This window comes from Solea solea, chromosome 14 (genome assembly GCF_958295425.1).
Source record: "Solea solea chromosome 14, fSolSol10.1, whole genome shotgun sequence".
Lineage (NCBI taxonomy): Eukaryota > Metazoa > Chordata > Actinopteri > Pleuronectiformes > Soleidae > Solea > Solea solea.
The window spans coordinates 25,234,140-25,253,032 of NC_081147.1; the positions used below are offsets into that span (position 1 = coordinate 25,234,140).

The 18,893-nt window shown below is 41.7% G+C and overlaps 1 protein-coding gene across 3 annotated transcripts in view; it reads right to left on the reverse strand.

Moving 5' to 3' along the window:
- Positions 1 to 18,893, reverse strand: part of fstl5 (follistatin-like 5) — a 170,693-nt gene that overhangs the window by 140,563 nt on the left and 11,237 nt on the right. Inside the window, exon 1 of one of the 3 annotated variants that reach the window (XM_058650035.1) lies at positions 1,310 to 1,552. The exons of the other annotated variants lie outside the window; for them this stretch is intronic. Within the exon in view, the coding sequence (XP_058506018.1) occupies positions 1,310 to 1,335 (26 nt within the window). The 5' untranslated portion in view covers positions 1,336 to 1,552. Of the gene's footprint in view, positions 1 to 1,309; positions 1,553 to 18,893 lie in introns of those variants that run through there. 3 annotated transcript variants of the gene reach the window in all.

Below are 18,893 nucleotides of genomic sequence, written 5' to 3' on the forward strand. Positions count from 1 at the left end.
TGGCTGCACACTATTCAGCTCCCAGGTGTGAGTGGGGTAAACATCTACGAAGGAGAATGAGACACTGCTGGAAAACACACACAGTTGCTCAGTCAACTGCTGCCAAACAACCACTTACAACTTCCCAATTTGAGACTCAAGACTACTCGAAGGTCACGGTGATGTGTTGACAAAGACACTTGATCTTTATGACAATTACACTCATTTATCTACAGTAGAGGCTTCTCACAAATGTGGCAATATTCATTTTTGTTTGTCATCACATTTCTCAAGAGCTTTGCACTCAGATTAATAAACACATATACAAGGTCGCACTCCTGCCACATTTTTTTATGCAGGCAGAGAATTAAGTGATGACAGGTGCAATGCAAATAGCACAAAGGGTGATGGTAATTTAAAAATCAAAGTTTTGTTCTGTTCTGTTCTGCAGGGTCAACAATTTCCAACAACACTATTCCCTACATAATATTTTCTCCAGACTGTTTGAAATATGTCATGTGAAATGACACTTGAGGCTTTTCTCCTCCCTTGGCAGCAACTTTTCAGCACTTTGGCAGATATGTTCTGTTTTCATTATGAGTGGAAAATGCAAAGGGAGAGTGCAAATAGGGGGAAAATACCCACTTTTTTCATTTGCTCACTGTTATTTATCTGCTCTGCTGAGCTTGCATGGGGTTTTCTCTGCAGTCACGGGGCTTCAAAGTCAGCCAGTTGTGGAGATTTACATCAGGGAACACTACAGCACAATCAGAAATGCTGCAAAACTGAGCCCAAAGCTTCAACGGAAGAGAGGGAGCTGTTCTCATCATTGTCAGTGGACTACATTAAAACACAACAAACTCTCATGCAGCTCAAAATATCAAACACATTAACGAAAATAAGCATTCACCTTATTTACCACACTTGTGCAAGTTCTTCCCAGCACCAATCATTTATAAAATACCCATAAACAAGACCTGGGTAAGCACAATAATCAATTGTTTGTATATTTTACTTGAAGTCAGTATAAAACAATGAAAAGTAATTTATTTAAGGCGTTTGCATAAAATGGCAACAGGAGGCTTTTAAAATATGTTTGAAAAAACTTAATTAATTTAATATAATTTGGTATAATTTAAGCAATAACAACAAAAGGGTAACATTCCCCAAAGATTTAATTTGCATGTTTGGCTTAAAACAACTAATTTGTTACTCTAAGGTGGATTTAACTTTAAGTTAACTAGACTAAAACATTTATTTATATATTTATACAATGAACGTTGTTGAATGTCTGCTTAATTCACATAATATGTGTCTGTAGAGAACTCACCTGGTGACGTTCACCACTGTGACCATGTTTGCATATCCGTGAGAAGCAGACGTTTCTGCCAGTTAGTGATGACAATAAAGCTCATTTTTGGACGATTCTTTTTTTTTTTTTTTTTAAATAAATAATGTGTAATTAATTATTTTGAAAAGGAGGACACGAACAAACTCATGTCTATCTGCAGAGTAAAGCAGTAAACACGGAGGCGCGGAACCATCCACGTAGGTCCAGCTGCAGGTGATTTTCAATCACGGACGTTTAACCGGAAGTAGACAAAATGGCGTTGAGATTTCCACACACATTTCCCCTACTGCCCCCGCTGGTCAGAAGTTGAAATGACAATGGAGTAAAAGCTGATATTTTCAGATAAATCTTTACTTCAGTGCATTCTAGAGTACACTGTAAAAGGTTTAGTCAGTAAAAGTAAAGCGGGGATTGTTTTCAAGTCCAATGTGTAACACTGAAGATGGTTTAATTGGCATATGTAGATTTAGAGACCAGCCCCTTTATTAGGTACGACTGTTCGGCTGCTTCTTCACACAAATATATCCAAAAATCACAGGCGTGGAAAAACGGTTTCTTCAAACACATCAATTTCAAGAAAGCAAGGGACTATTTCTCTCTTTATAGGGTGGATAACAGATTCAAAGCAACAACACAGAAAATATCGCATTAATATTCTGCAAGGTTTGCCTACTCCCTATTGTCACTTTTATACAATATTTTCAGATTTTCCCCTTGAATACTTAGAGTTTGTTGATCGCTGCTCTCAATATTTTTAATACTACTTTTTTATGCTACAAAAAGTTACGATACTTGGTGTCTCTAATATCGTGACACAAAATATCACAATATGCCACTCTGTCAATTTCTCCGCCCACTCTTACTAAATGGATTAGTGCCACATTGGACTGCAGAGCCCGGTTCAGCTCACGCTGCTCTGCATTCTGCTGTGTAAACCTATGATTCTCGGCCGAGGCATGTTAGAAATTATTCAAAATTTTCCATTAGGGCACTGGAGGGGAACTATAAGTCAGCAAATAAACTGCCCTTCGTACCCCTCTCACTCCCTCTCTCTCCACCTACTTCACAACAATACGCTTCGGCTGACACATCCCTGACCCCCTGTGGGCAGAACTCTTTAAGCACGCTCAGCAGTATTCCTGTGTACAGATCAATTTGGTTGGAGTAGTGCAGCTACCTCCCCGAGATAATCTGAAGAACACTGGAGCATCTGCTGCACGTTTGCTGCCTCCCTGCCGCAGCACGACTTATTTTGGCGGAGTTATCGTGGCATTTGCATCCGTACGTGTCGCGATAACCGACTCGTCGAGGTCAAAGCACGTCCAAAACTACAGGTGACAACCCGCCACCCCCCAGCCCTTATTCTCCCCTGTGCAAATGCTGTAAATTGCCATATGAATCTTTAAAATGGAACAGTTCTTCACAAAAAAAGGGTTCAATCTGAATGTCATACATATAGTAGGCTATTCATGTTACTCCCCTGCACGGTGCCTGTACTGTGTGAGTAATTTTCACGTTTCAAGTCCTTATGTCCTATACGAGGACACTGTTACTATTTCGGTGCATAAAGGAAACATCAGCTGCCTCTCCGATGGTGTGCATAGAAATGAAACGCTTCAGGTTTGAAAGGGAACACGCTGCGAGCCGATTGCATCGGGTGGAGACGGGGGGAGGAGGAAAAAAAAGCCCTTCATTACAGGTTTTTATTTTCTCCCTGAGTAGCAAACTCTTACGACTCAAAGCGGGCCGTACTGCGCTGTATTTCTTTCTGCAAGAACTTGCAGTCAGCGAGTCAGTTAATAAATGGAAAGTGGGTTCATGAAAAGGGGCAGCACTTGCCTCGAGGTTAGAGGAGTTGGCTGGTGAAAGTGAGGTTGTATCTAGCTCAGAGAAATACAGCGTTTGAAGGGGCAGCAACCTCCCAACCCACAACCACCTCTCTGAAAACACTGCTGAGATCCCCCCGCCGGGGAAACCCACCACTATCTATTGTAGAAGTACAAAGGGTACGAAAAATCAATAATCTGATATTTGACTCCAGATGTGGACTTGTTTAACAACATTTTTTTATTTTACACATTTAACATTTCCAAACACGGGCCTCATAACACGCTGCTATAAACTGAAGCAGCTACAATATATAGGCTATAAACCGGGGGGGAAAAATGTAAATTGAGCCATGTACTGGCTGTGAATCTTTTACAGGATCTAATTTTTTATTCACCTTTTAAGAATGAAGGCATAAAACATTTCCCCGGCTCACTCGCAGCGTCGATGCCAAAAAAAGAACCCTCCTTTTCCAGAGCGTGTGAATCAAAGCTGCTGATTACAGCGCTGATAACAGCTCTGTGCCCGGCTCATTCATTAATGGAGATGCAAATTAAGATAAATGTGATCATGTTAATTTCCAGAACAAATGCCAGCATGTCAACAAAATAAATCACTCACAGCCCAACTTTCAGTGATTCAGTCTGTGTGGGGCAAATGTTAGCGTAAACATAGCATTTTCATTGTTTAACATTTAATTATAAAGACGAGGACAAAGTCACATGCTAAAAAAAGGCTTTATCATCAATTAATGTTACAAAAAACACTCCAGTTGTGAGACATGTAAGATAAAATAATTACACATCATGTGTTTACAGCAGCCCAAAATAGACAAATGTATCATATTTTGAGATTTAACGTTAACTGGAGGACTACATAGTTTCTCCAACACACTTGGAGAAGAAGAGCGCGCGATATTAAGCTGCAACATGCAACTTCCCTCCATAAATGGTGCTTAATTGTACATATACACTGTTCCTTTTATTTCTCTTTCAATAAACAATCAAAATTCAAAGTTCACTTACAGCAGGAGCTTTCACCTGCATCATTAAGGCACTTTTTTCTGCTCGTCTTTCCATTACAATAGCATCGCCTCAACGTGGGCGGAGTCGTCATACCACAGCTGCAGGAAACGTTTTATACGTGACACAAACACACAAACTAGTGACCAGCAAAGCGGTTGTGTAAGACTGGTACTCGACAACAGCACGACTCAAAAACAGCTCAGAATTCAATAAACAAAATCACTTCACTTGTCTCTAAAGGCAGATTCAGTACAAACAAATCCAAAAAACAGCAAGGCAAAGGCGGAAGTCAGTGACCAGGCGATAGTAAACAGATCACAGCTTATATACGGGTATGAGGTGGGCGGAGGCAACGAGACACAGGTGAGTCTAACGAGGGCGGGGCAGACAATCACACAGGGGAAGGAAGTGAAGCACTCTGAAACGAGAGGAGAGGTAAGTTTCAAAATAAAACAGGAAAAATGAAACGTGAAAGAAACAAAAAAACATGACCTTAACCAAGAGATTAACGCTCGTTTTCAGGGATTTTTAGGTGTTTTCAACTGATCTACAGTTAATTCAGCATTGTTCCGTTTGATTCTTTCAGTGACGACACTCTCTGACCATGTCACATTTTAGTATCGGCTCAGCTCACTTGGAAGCTCAGCAGAGCAGGTACCAAAAACCAAGTAGAGCCGAGTCGTGCTAGAACTGTGTATCGGAAAAACACCAATATTTTTAATATCATAATTTACCATAATGACTTTTTTTCCCCTCATGGATGAAGAACGTTGAATATGTTTAAAAAGCCCCAGAAAAGGCCAGTCGTGCCAATGACTTAGAGCTGCTGTTGTCAAACAATTTCTAAGGTCATGAATTACCTTTGATGCAAGAAACAAAAAGAAAGAAATAGATGCGTGTAAAGGTCACCTTTAGCAGTGACAGATATTGTTTTGCTACTTTCTAGTTTGGTGCTTTATCACTGGGTTTTATTGCTGTGCTGTAAAGCATAAACACAGCCACCACCTCCTTTGTTTTTTGGCAGCGACATAATCACCACTGTAGAGTTTTAATGCCGCACTGCCAGGGATCACTTGTCTATTAAATTTTCCAGGCGTTGCTCCTGCGTCGTTCTCCTCTGACGTTTTTGTTGATGAGGCTGAAATTTCCTCCTGCTTGTATACGACGGACTCAGCTGCTGCGATGCTGCGATGCTGCGATGCTGCGATGCTGCCCCTGCTTGTGAAAACTGCCCCGTCCTTCTGTTTATTCCAGACTGTTCCAGCAGCTGGAACAATAAACACGTTACCATCCGTGTGCCACAGGGTTTTTCTTGGGAAACAAAACAAAAAAAAATATCTACAAACCCAGGTGATTAGAGGCTTATGTGTGAAAGCTGTCATGATTGGGATATTCTTAGATTATTCCATGACACTGGTTGGGATTAAAAATAAAACATTTCCATTTCCTGGGAAAACAATTAATAATCTGTTATTTAGATAAGAAGATTATATCCTTTGGTGTATTTTCATCTTTTAACAAGCAGTTCCCAGACTCAGTGGAACACCACAACATAAGGACTATTATTAGGCTGTTTTTTGTGGTGCCACTCAGTTTAAAGCTGTGAATACCAGTAAAATATCTTTGAAAAAGTTATTGTGGTACAGGTACATGTTGAATTTCAATGAATCCACATGGTTGCTGCTGAAGTAGAACCTGTGGAGCGTGAAGACTGCGTGGGGCCGGAACTTTAATCCTTAACTGACACAGAATTAAATTTCTATTCATGTCAGACCTTGTGTTTTTTTTTTATTGATTTCAGTTTCTGATGTAACGCAGCTACATCAGCGCGGCCCCCTCGTTCAGAAGGCTGTGGCACCAGGCGCAGTCTGACACAAACACACTTACTTTGTAAACACCAGCCATTCGTCCGGTATATGACGCAGTGACAGATGTTTGGGTGAGAGCACGTGCAGCATCTCTCTGAAATGAGAGCTCGTTTCTCTGCAGACGTCCAGCTGTGTTGGCAGCTGTGCCCGCTGACGGACAGCATGGATACTGCATCGTGTGCAGCTTCTAATTGTCCTGCGATTGCGATACATTTCCATCCATCCATCCATCCATTTTCTACCTCTTTTATCCTCCACAGGAGGGTCGCGGGGTGGGGTCACACCGTGGACAGATGGCCAGTCCATCGCAGGACAAACAACCATTCACTCTCACATTCACACCCACGGTCAATTTAGAGCAGGGCTCTCAAACTTAAATGACCTGGGGGCCATTGAGAGTCTAGTCTGACCAATAGGTGGCTGGAATTTCAAAATAAAAGTGTTGACTTGTTGTAATTGTGATGCAAAATTTATCTCGGTATAAAAAAGTATACATCACATACAGGGCCACAGGAAATAGATCAGAGGGCCACAAGTTTGAGACCGCTGGTCTGTATCAAGGGTCTCAAACTCAAATGACCTGAGGGCCACTGAGCATCTAGTCTGGCCAGTAGGGGGCGGTCAAGTTAAAAACACACCCACTATTCCCACCATCATGATATTGCATTAGCAATGTTTGTGACAATAGTTCACAGAATTTCAAAATAAAAGTTTGTTTTAATATCAATATCAATGTATAGTTTGCAATAAAAAATCATAAAAAGAGACATAAATAACATGTTATAAGTTGTCTAATTTACCTCCATCAATCTCCATATTGCATGTTTTTGGACTGTGGGAGGAAGCCGGAGAACCCGGAGAACACCTACGCACACACAGGGACAGAACATGCAAACTCCATGCAGAAAGAACCTTGTTCCAACCGGGGCTCTAACCCTAACTGTCTTCTTGCTGCAAAGGCAGGAGCGCTATCCACTACACCACCCACGTCCAACGTGTGTTACAATGCAGGCGAGCTCACACGTGACCTTTAGTTCATGCTTGCCGTCTGAGATTACAAGATCCCAATTTATCAACAAGTTAAATAGCAAAATGTCTTCTGCTTCTAAACTTAAACAGCATCTGTTTGGGCTGCAAGAAACACGTCAGTGCAAAATTGAGCCCTCCGTAAACCAAAGTCCTTGCGAAAAAATACTTATTCTACTTATTCTCAGGCTCCAAAAACCAAGCAACTACACAAAGATGGGTGGCATATTCATTTACTGCCAAAAAAGTAAAATCACAGGTAAGAAATTAACAACTCCAACAGTCCCTATAGGAGCGTGTCCTGGAATAGCATCCCTAAGGTATACGTGCATGTCCCTTGTTGTCATGGTTACAATAGTCACAGTGAAAAGAAATTATTATCTATTGTTTACCTACGGTGTGGACGCATTTTAACCAGTCGCTGAGTTTGTCACTCGGTATAGTGTGTGATCTGTTTTCTCACTCCTGTCATCGTGTGACTGTGCCTGCAGGAGGTCACCTCACAAATCTGTCACTGTCATCACCAGACAAAAGAGATGCTAATAGCAAGGTAATTTGGGAAAAATGTGGAAGAAATAAAAGGGCTCTTTCTTTCTTTCTTCCTTTCTTTCTTTCTTTCTTTCTTTCTTCCTCTCTTTCTTTCTTTCTTTCTTTCTTTCTTTCCTTCTTTCTTTCCTTCCTCTCATCTCAGGGGAGAACATTTCAAAAAGGGTGTATTTTTCTTCTTGTCTTTTCTTGTGGAGCTCATTTCAAGTCCAAATACAATCTAAATGTGAACAGGCCATGAAATGCTGCGGCTCAAACCTGAGACACGTCCTCAATCATCCCTCAGATATTCAGGATCATAAGCAAATAAGAGACACTGGAGCCGCGCCCCCGTGTTCTCGTGTGATCGCCGTGACATTTCTAAAAAATGACCTGTAAAACCGACTCTGTCTAATTCACAAAGCTAATTAATTCCCTTGTTTTTATTTACATACTTAATGTCGCCGTAAACGTCTCCATAGAAGAGTGTTGAATATAGGCTCTGTACTGCTTTTGTCAAGATGTAAAAATGCCGTTATTTGTATGCAGATTTATGCATTGAGGTGCTTCTAAAGCAGGTAAGGAGATCAAACAATCTGCAGTTTTACTCTGAAATATGACAGACAGTCACACAGGGGTGTCAGACCTTTCCTAAACCCAGATTTACTCATAAAGTCGAGAGCTTTCTGAGATATATCTACGTATTTAATGTGCGCACAGGAAATAATAATAATAAAGAAAGTAATCCAGACGGAATAAAAGTTACTTCTCCAAGTTGGGAAAGTGATAGAAGAGGGAAATAAATGCTTCTGGGAGTCAGCTCTAGTTTTTCACCGTCGAGCAGCAGGAGCTGTTTGGGCTCGCTACGAGGCGGCCATTCGTCATCCTGGATCTGTACTTAAACTTGATGGTTTCATGTGAGGAAAAAAGCCGCCCCTCGCTCAAATAGGTTGAAAAGTATTGTTATGTTCAAGGTGCATCCTCGCCAGGTCCGAGCTGCAATTTGATCTCAGTGTTATTTTGCACCGGGGGAATTTCATCGTCAACAGCAGAGAGTAGAACAGTGACACTGCTGCAGCAGCAGCACTCAATGGAAACCAGAGAGCAAGGCAACAGGCTTGATGGATGCAAAGCCAGGGAATCTAATATTTTGGACGGGGACGTGAGGTTTTCTCCTTAACACATGAACTGCAGAGCTGCACCCTGTAGTGGTTGCAATGCAGGTAAGAAAAAAGAAAAAAGCGAAATTTAATGAGTCCTTAAAGGACAAAGAAAACAAATGGCAAGCACAAGCAAAATCATTAAAAAAATCACAGCCTGTAACAACGTTAACCTGTTACACAACAACGTGACCTGCCTTCGTCTACACAGTTCAAACAGCGGCGTGAATGTAACACTAAATGTGTCAAATTGACACCAATTCTGATGAGGATTTGTGTTAAATTCATAAACTAAAAGTTCAATATTAAGAGTTGAATTGACTCCTTCACTGTTACTTTAACACTGCGTACAATGCGCCGCAGCAGTGTCTGTGTTTCCCCCCCGAATAATAAATGTAAAGAATTAAGTTTACTCTGTCTGAAAACCTCTGAGGTGCATCAGTATTTACACAGCAATAAGGTCGGCGGGACACAATCTTATTTATTTAAAGGCAGAGATAGAGCCAAGCAGGAGTCTTAGTGTCCCACATCACCAAGCCGGGGTATTCATTTCAAACATGGGGTGATTTACAAACTGTAGGATGCTCATGCGTTGCAGGAACAGTGCGATCTCACAGCCACGCAGCTGCCGCCGCCGCCGCCTCCTCCTCCTCCTCTTTCCCTGTTTTGCCACTGGAAAAGAACTAGTTTACTGCTGCTTCTGCTCCGAAAGTTACATCCATAAACATTTCTACAGTAACCCATCCAGGAATAAGGTGAATGCAGTGAAAAGAGAAAACAAGAAACTGCTCTAAAAACTCCACATGAAGGTCGCTGGTGCCAATCCCAGCCGACAGAGAGGACACCTGTCCATCACAGGGCCACATACAGACAAACAAGCGTCCAATGTGCCTAAACCACAAATCTGCATGTTTTTAGACTGTCGGAGAACCTGGAGAAATCCATGCACACATGCATCTCCATGTAGAAAGCTGAGTCTTCTTGCTGCAAAGGCAGGAGCATTAACCACGACACCAACCGTGTGGCCCCCAGTGTAATCAGTGAGGGTCAACGCAATCACCAAGCAAGACACTGCAGGAGGGAAAGGCGAAGAGAAAACAAGGCAAAAGCCACGGACACAAAACGAAACAGGACAAAATACGACACCCTTAAATGCAACACAAGGAAGAAAACTAACCAAATCCTAATGAAAGCCAAAAACAGCCTAAAAGCCCAAATAAATCAAAGCACACCAAGTCTTTGGTGAAGTTCGTCCTGCATTTGAGGACAGTTTCACAGCTCACTGTGTTATTTAGCTCCACATTAATCTTCTCCACTGTCGCAGCACGGTTTTAATTCCAATGCTGTTGTTGTTGTTTTTATTGTTCTTAGGTTGCCTTTTACTTTACTTATTAAACTACTGCAGGCTGAGACCTTATGGTCCTTACATATTGAATCTCCTTGATCGTGGAGCAGGTCAATGAGATCTGTCACGATTGCTTCATCCAAAGCCGATTTTCACACGTTTCCTGCAGTGTTTGATCTAATCTGAAATATTGAGTTTTTCATCGAGACCTGTTTTCATCACCACTTTCGTTTCACTTTTGTGTTTTTTTAGCCTTTATATTGAACTTCCTTTCAGGTCAGAAATGACCACTGTAGGAAATGAACGAGTAAAACCTTTTTATTATTCAACACACACAAAAACAGTCTCCTTCTCAGTGACACATCCATTAAAAAAACTCCAGTGTTTTTTAACGGTGAGGAGCTTCGTCTTTTCGCAGTTATACAAAAGACGCATTTTTGTCATTGTGCGTCTTAAATGTTCTTCTGTAAATCCTCGTCCATTCCTTGACATCCCTGTGTGTCGCGGGCTAATTGCATGAACCTCCATGTCACACTGAGGGAGTCTTCTTTGGCCTTAAATCTTGTTTTTGTGTGAGCGTTTTGCAAAACATGTACCTGATATCATTCTCTTTCAGACGTGTGAAGCCACGACATTATTTTCTTAAATACCACGACAAAATGAAGTCTAACTGTCCAGGAAATTATGCAGTCTCAGTTTTCACCATTTAAATGAAACTCCTTCCTCACTTATGTCTCGCTACATCACTGCTGCTGCTGGCAAAGCTTTGGCACCATTACCACCCCATCCATCCATCCATCCATCCATCCATCTTCTACCGCTTCATCCTCCACATGAGGATCGTGGGAGGTGCTGGTTCCAATCCCAGCTGACATAGGTCAATTTAGAGTGTCCAATTTGCCAGATCTGCACACAGTGAGGGTTCACAGCAAAAACCCGCGATCCGGTCGGAACAAGGGTCTTTCTGCCAGAGTGTAGATGTTCTCTCCCAGTGTGCGCGTGGGTTCTCCAGGTTCTCCGGTTTCCAGTGGGTGGTTGTTTGTCTCTATGTGTGGGACCCTGTGACGGACTGTGGGAGGAAACCCACAGACTACACCAACCATCGTCTCCACCGTCTGAAGTCCTCACGCTCTCTCGTGTGAGGTGGTCTTATTTTGGCTTAGTTTGTTGCTTGGCCAATCCTGTAAGCGTCCAATGCCAAGTCTATCTGTATTTCCATTTGTGGTGTTGATTGGCTTAATTATGATCAGTGTTCCTGACTGAACTACAGATTTTCTTGCAAAGTTTTGCACGACTTGCAAAGACGCCCTCGTTTTCCCCCTGATTTGCAGATATAATCTGTTTTCCTCCAACGTTGAGACAAAGTAGCTGGAGCATAAAAGAGTCTTTTATGCACATTAATAAAAATGTTATTTCATCGCATGCTGTTTAATTCTTTTGTTAAATATTGTTTCGGTAACGCAGGCCTTTAGGTTTCAGTGTGTTTAACAGATTTTCATTGCGATGCTGAACTGCGTCCTCATTATCCACTGTTTAGATGCATTTAACCCCCCGTCGCTCCACCGGGGCTGATCAGTGGCCGTAGAAGAAGAACTGTGCTCGTTTCCTGCACCTGTGGGGTGTGACTGTGTGTTATGAAGCGTGGCATTGTGTTTTTGTGCTCAGTCAAGCCTTTCTGCACGAGTGGAGCTTTTTTAAATGGTGTTTACTACCGAGCATCTCGCATCAGAGACATGATGAACAAATTAGCAGATGTAATTAAACACATTTGCCTATTGTTTTATGTGCAGCATTCATTTTCAGATCAATTTCAAATGGGCCTCCAGTGTGGCACGGAGCGAGCAGTTACTCTGCATAATGACAGCAGTATTTCTTGCTTGGCCCCAAATCAACTGGCAAGTCAACTAATAATTTTCAAATAAAACGGGCAAGTGGAGGAGCAACTGGCGCGAAACGCCGCCTTTGTTTATCAAGTCTCACCACGTGTGTTGTTCCCCAGGATAAACACGGAATTTACTACTTTCATTTTAATGTAGGAGAACATTCATTGTAACTTTATATATATATATATCTATATATATATATAAATATATATATATATATAAAAGGTGAACGCACAACTCAAGATTTCTCCGAGTTTGCACTACAACTCATAATGTAGCACTGTAGCCTACTGCCTGTGGAATAGTATTTATATTCTTGAGTCACAAAAATCACTATATTTATTTACCTGCAACGTGCAATACTTAGTCAGTGTATATAATGTCCTTTTTTCTGTTTTACTTTCTTTAATCGCTTGCTTGCGTCTAATTTTGTCCGTCTTTAATGTTTTTGCTGCTCTGATAAGTGAATTTCCCCTTTGAGGGATAAATAAAGTTGATCTTATCTTATCTTATGTCTACAATACATGCACTGAGTTGCTGCCCCATGATTGGCTGATTAGATATTTGTGTACACAACCAATTGTACTTTTCATATCAACCACAGGAGAACCTTGGGGTGGAACCTTCAGGGAACGTTCCCAGAACGTCCTGGTAACCAAACATTTCATTCTAATTGATCGTCATCGACTCTCTGGTTTGGTGCTGTCATGTGTGAGATCCACGTAAAAGTGACGTATTTCCATTTTGTAAAGGCTGTGTTTTTTTATTCCAAACAAAAAAGGAGGAGGAAAATGAGACGGAGAGTGGACAGCGAGGAGATGAGGAGACACGTTTGTTTACTGCTGAAGCGGAAGTGAAGCTTCTTCTTCTTCTTCTGCATGTGGCAAAACAGTCGAGTGGGACTGAACGCACAGGCCAACAATCATCACTTAAACAAAGCTAATGACAGTGGAAAGATCGCTGGTCAAAACGATCTCGAGCTGGTGGATTAAAGATCTCGACTCGAGCGACTGACGACAGAGAATGTGAAACCTGTGCTCGATCAATGTTTATGATGAGCTTTGCAACACAGGATACGCAGATATCCCACGATAGGTTAAGTCAAAGATAACGATTCTTCGACGTCCATCGTCTACCGCTTCATCCTCCACATGAGCCTCACAGTGGGCTGCAGTCAATCCCAGCTGACACAGGGTAAAAGACAGGAAACACGCTGGACAAGACGGCAGGCCATCGCAGGTGTCCAGTTAACCCCCCCCCCCACACACACATACAGACTCTGCACAGAAAGGCCCTCAGTCCAACTGGGATTCAATCCCACAACCTTCTGGCTCAACCTATTCTTGATGTGTTGAACTGAATTCAACATCCAGCTCAGAGGTTTGCCTCATTACCTGAGGTGAAGAGGATTTTGACATGGGCGACACGCTGGCAGGTGTAAGGAGGAGAGAGAGAGAGAGAGAGAGAGAGAGAGAGAGAGAGAGAGCGAGAGAGAGAGAGAGAGAGAGCGAGAGAGAGAGAGAGAGAGCGAGAGACAGAGAGAGAGACAGAGAGAGAGAGCACCACCTGAAACCAGAGTCCAGTGGCAGGTTTATACAGGACAGCAGTTTAAGGCTTAGTGTAATCACATTTTATGGATTTGGATTGATATCTGAGTGAAACAGATAACCGGTTTGTGAAATGGGATGTGTGTGTGTGTGTGTGTGTGTGTGTGTGTGGGGGGGGGGGGTAATGAATTATGCCGTCACAATATGCAGCCTACAAATTTACACTGGGGGCAATCTCCTTCTTTATCTGTTATCTGGTGCACACTGCTGTTATCTGCCTGGCATTGTGGAGATGTGCATCCTCTTCTAATGAGTCTGGATATGTGAGCGCTGGTTTCCCCACAGCTTCAGACAGACAGAGAGAGGGAGAGAGAGAGAGAGAGGGAGAGAGAGAGGGAGAGAGAGAGAGAGAGAGGGAGAGAGAGAGAGGGGGAAATGTGTGCAGTCTAGTAAAAAAAAAAAGTGAGGGTTCACAGATCCCAAGAAATCGACACTAATGATTTAATGAGCCAGTGAACTCTGAGTCTGGTGAATTTAGCGAGTGAAATATGATTGAGAGTAAAAATCCTGGTTCCCTGGTTTTGTTCCATTGTCTTTTTCTCTTTGTCTCTTTTCTCCAGTGTCTACTGTGTTGAGTGTTCAGGGATGCTCATCTTCATACCTCGCTTTGAAATTCCTGTTATCATGCTATCATTTCAAACCCGTCTCATCTGACCACTGACATTTTCTCCAGAGAAAACTGCTGCTCACTGGATATTTTCTCTGTAAACTCCAGAGATGTTTGCGTGTGTTTGCGTGTGTGTGTGTGTGTGTGTGAAAATCCCAGTGGATCAGCTATTTCTGAAACACTCAGAGCGGCCTGTGCGACACTTAAATCACCTTCCTCTGCCTCGTTTATGCTTCCATAACTTGAATAAACTTAGCCTGAGGGTCTCAAAGTCAAATGACCTCGGGGCCACTGAACGTCTAGTCTGGTCAGGAAGTATAAAAATGTCAAATAGTTTTGGCAAAAATCATCTGTTTAGTAGAGGTGAGGAAAGTTATATCACAAACATTAAATCTGGTTCAGTGGTTCACAGAATATATCCATAGTTCACAAAATGAATCTGTAAATAAACAAACAAACATATGAGAACTGTTCTGTATTGTAAACATACTTCATTAACTCTAGAGCAGGGGTGTCAAACTGGCGGCCCAGGGGCCACATGTGGCCCTCCAATCGATTACATGATGCCTGCCCACCACTGTGCTCAGGCATAGACAGAATATAAGACTATATATTTATATATATATATATATATATATATATATATATATATATATATATACATACATATAAATATAAGACTATCTATCTATATATATATACATATTTGCTAGCAATATTATTATTATAATAGTAATAAGACATTTGGTTGTAATCATGTAATCATTGCTTTATTAAATGTATTACACTCAACATTAAATTACATATATTTAAGCTGTTTTAATTACAGTTATCCTCGTCATTATTTGCTAAATTTTCTATTTATTTCTCTTTTTTTGTGCATCATAAATGTGTTTTTATTGTGAAGTGTACATCATTTTATAACAAAACAAGCACTTTTCTAATATAATAAATATCTTAGATTTCCCACCCACTAATAAATAGTTGTTTTTTTCTCCACGTTTTTTCTCTAGACCAGCCCCCTCTTGACCAGACTAGATGCTCATTGGTCCCCAGGTCATTTGAGTTTGACACCCCTGCTCTAGAGGATCAGTACCCGGTTGTGTTACTGTAAATAATCATGTTTGCTGGACCAATGATCCAGCAAACCTCAGTAACACTTGCTCTGCGTTTGTTTTATTGTTTTTATTGTTCATAATAACCATAATAGGTTATTATGCTATTATTTTACTGGCCCAAATTGTGCCGTATGGGGCCCCTAAACTAAAATGAGTTTGATGCCCCCGGGTTAAACCCAGCAACAACAGATCCAGCTTCATAAGACTTCATAATCCTGATTACGGTGAATTCTGATTTAAAGAAACACAAACAAAACAGAGGATTTCTTGCCCCTTTAATAGAGAACAACGTGAGTCTAACTATGTCACAGCGTCTCCTACTGAATCCCCGGTGCCCTGCAGTTCAACTTTTACCACTAAAGGAAATCTCACAAATACTGGCAGCATATTTATTGGGTCATCGGTGCTCAGATTATATTTATCTCTGCATTTATACGCACACGACTGCCACTCACCTCTAATTAAGTCCTGATACACACACACGCGTGATATTTCACACTGTTTTGGTTAATATTTAGTGCATGCGTGACGATGTGAGACGGTGGTTTGGATCCTTCTACGCAGGCCGTGAATGCAAAAACCCTGGAGCTGAATAACTTTTGAAAGTTAATCTGCTATAAATCCTGGCAGGCAGTACAAATCTGGGCAAAGAAACTTTTTTGAAATCAAACACGGAATTTCAATGATCCTCGACGCTCGAAAGAAAGACGGAGCTTCAGCAGAAGCAGAAGAGAGAAGAGAGAAGAGAAAAAAGGCGTGTATTTGCATTTAGAGAACACCAGTATCTCATGTAATTATTCCCTGACTTTTATTCTGTACATGGGAAATAAAAAAGACTTGTGTTGGAATCATAAAGACGTCAGCGACGTGCGCGCAAACACCGAGAGAAAGAAGCATTAAGAAAGAAAGTTGAGGTGAACCAGAGTTCAGCCGGTCAATCAGTGAAACGTTAACGAGCCGCGGATGTGCTTCTAAGTTAGGAGACGGCTTTGTTCTCAGCAGGACTGTGCATGTTGTTCTTATGGTCTGTGGGCTTTCAGTGAAGCGCAGGAGGAGCCTCAGGGATCCTGCAGAGAAACAAAGAAATTACTCTGTGAACTCACAAACACGATGTGTCTTAGTCCCGTTTTTTATCTTCACATTTGTCTTATTGGGCCGTGAGTTTAGGAGAACATGCAAAGGCTTTTTATAAATGAAAACGCTGAAATGAAATAATCTCAAAACGGCACTCTTGTGTTTTCAGTACAAGTCATTTGTTACCGTACATAAGTAACTTTTTATTGTATCCAAACGTTACACGAGTTTCATTTTTTGGTGAGACTTCATACTTTGGGAACTTGGTTTCTAAGTTCTTATTAGACTTTAAACTATACTAACTATACTGATATTGAATATCGCGTACCCTGGTATACTCGTGCGTCAGCGTCCTGCAGTACCCCCACTTCACCATCGGGTGGTGTTACACGTCTGGACACTTTCCGACCAAAGAAGAAGAGAACGATGCTGCAGCTCCCTCGGACATGTCCGGTTTCAGCTGCTCATACAATACTATACAACCAACTGTGAGAAAACAACCATGTCGTGCTCCACGTCTTCTTTTCCATTTTCGTCACAGCGCCACACTCAGGCCTGGCGTATGTACTACAGCATTTAGAGTCGTTTTGGGATGAAAAAAACAACATTAAAAACAAATTAAAACGAGAAAGATGGTGCAGGGAGAGTCTAGTTTCTCTGTCACTGAGGAAACGTACATTTTTAAAGTTGAACTATTTGACATTGTTTACTACTATATACTGATTATAAGGATTATTTGATGACTAAATGAACGGCGTAATCTGTAATCTGTAATCTGATAGCCTTTATTTGGACAGGACAGAATAGCATTAAAGAGGGCGAAGCACAAGGACAAATGACCGCATCCCTTTTTCCAGTGTCAGTTATTCATTTTATTTTTGATTTATCTCCTTCGGTCAATTTAAATCCGGTGGGATTTTAATTTCTGCCAAAGAACAGGATGTGACTTGTTCTAACCTCGATGTTTTGCTGTCATGTTTATTGTTGTATTTATTTACTGCACCGCGTTTAACGCTCGTCGACAAATAGAGTTAATGTTTTGAGCCAAGACACGAAACCATTGGTTGAACGAGTTCGTAACGTTGTAAATTTGAACTAACGTTAAAGAAATTCCTTCACAGATGGACAAACAGCGACGATGTGAGTGAAAGCCCCACAAACCCGACTAAACGGACCTTGTAATGAAAACATTAACTGTTATCGAGTTATTGAATGGTTTTGTTATTGAAAATTCTGATATAAAAAACTTTTAAAAGTATTATTTAACCTCTTAAAACATTAAATCGCCTGGTTTTATGTTATTCTGCCGTTCGACTGCTTTTATTACTCAGAGTTTTTCTGTTTTATCTGTTGTTATTTCTTTGTTTTACTCTATGGAACGCAACTTTGTTTTGAAAAGTACAATGAAATAAAGTTATTACTGTTGTTATTAAACTGATCAGTAACCTTTTGTTCTTTTTCTTCCTCGTTCTGTCAGGATGTTTGTGTACATCTTGATATTTACTGAAATTAAAGCTGATAAAAGTAACTTGCTTGATCTTCTGGGGCCTAAAGGCTGCGAGCTCTTGTAAAGAGGCTCTGGGCCTTCTTTAAACATATCACATGTCTTTGATCCAGCCAGGCAGTCGTCTATGAAATGCCAGACAGCACACTGTGACCGGGCCCTTCCTGCCAGTTCATACTTCATAAAAATGTGAGCTAATTCATCCTCGGAGAGTGCGTTTGCATTATTCATCGCTGCTCAGAATAACCACCCAGCGAGAAATTGAAGTGATTCTAATATATCCTTTGTCATGCCGAGGATTTCTGTGTAACTTGGCACGACATCTGAGAATTATAAACAGGCTCAGATTATTCCAAAAGCCACAATTAGTCGAAATTGAGACCAAGAGTGAGCACCAGAACACACGCGGCAGTTACTCTGCAGAGCGGAGGACGTGCCGCGGCTCCAGGCTCGCAGGCTTCTGCACATACGAGGCCGCCGCACATAAGGACCTGGACTTTTATTTTATAGGCTATTTTAAAATGTCACCAAGCACAGGCTGTGATTACAACTCTGCAGGATCAACCAGACGGAGGCACGCGGCCCGGGCTAACAATCATTACATAATCAGAGCGAGCCGATGGACTGCGCCGCGTCTGAGAACCCTCCCATCACACTCGGCCACAGTGAACACTGAAGTGCGAAGTGTGGAGCCATTGAAATGCGCCGCGCGGCCACATCACCCCCCCCAACACTCAACACTCTCCTCCCAAATGTGTCATACGCTGCGAACAAAAGCGCACACAACAGTGTTATTATCTCAAAGACAGACCGTCTCGTCTGCTATCTGGTCCTCGCCAGAACCACCGGACCCACACAGACGTATTTTACAATCTGCACCGCCTCGAGGCACACGTGCCATCAGTGCGCTGACAGGATTAGCCCACAATCCTGGAGCATGTTGACCTTTACCCTTAAGGTTTGTGAAACTTCTGTGATGGTCTGACCGTCTGCT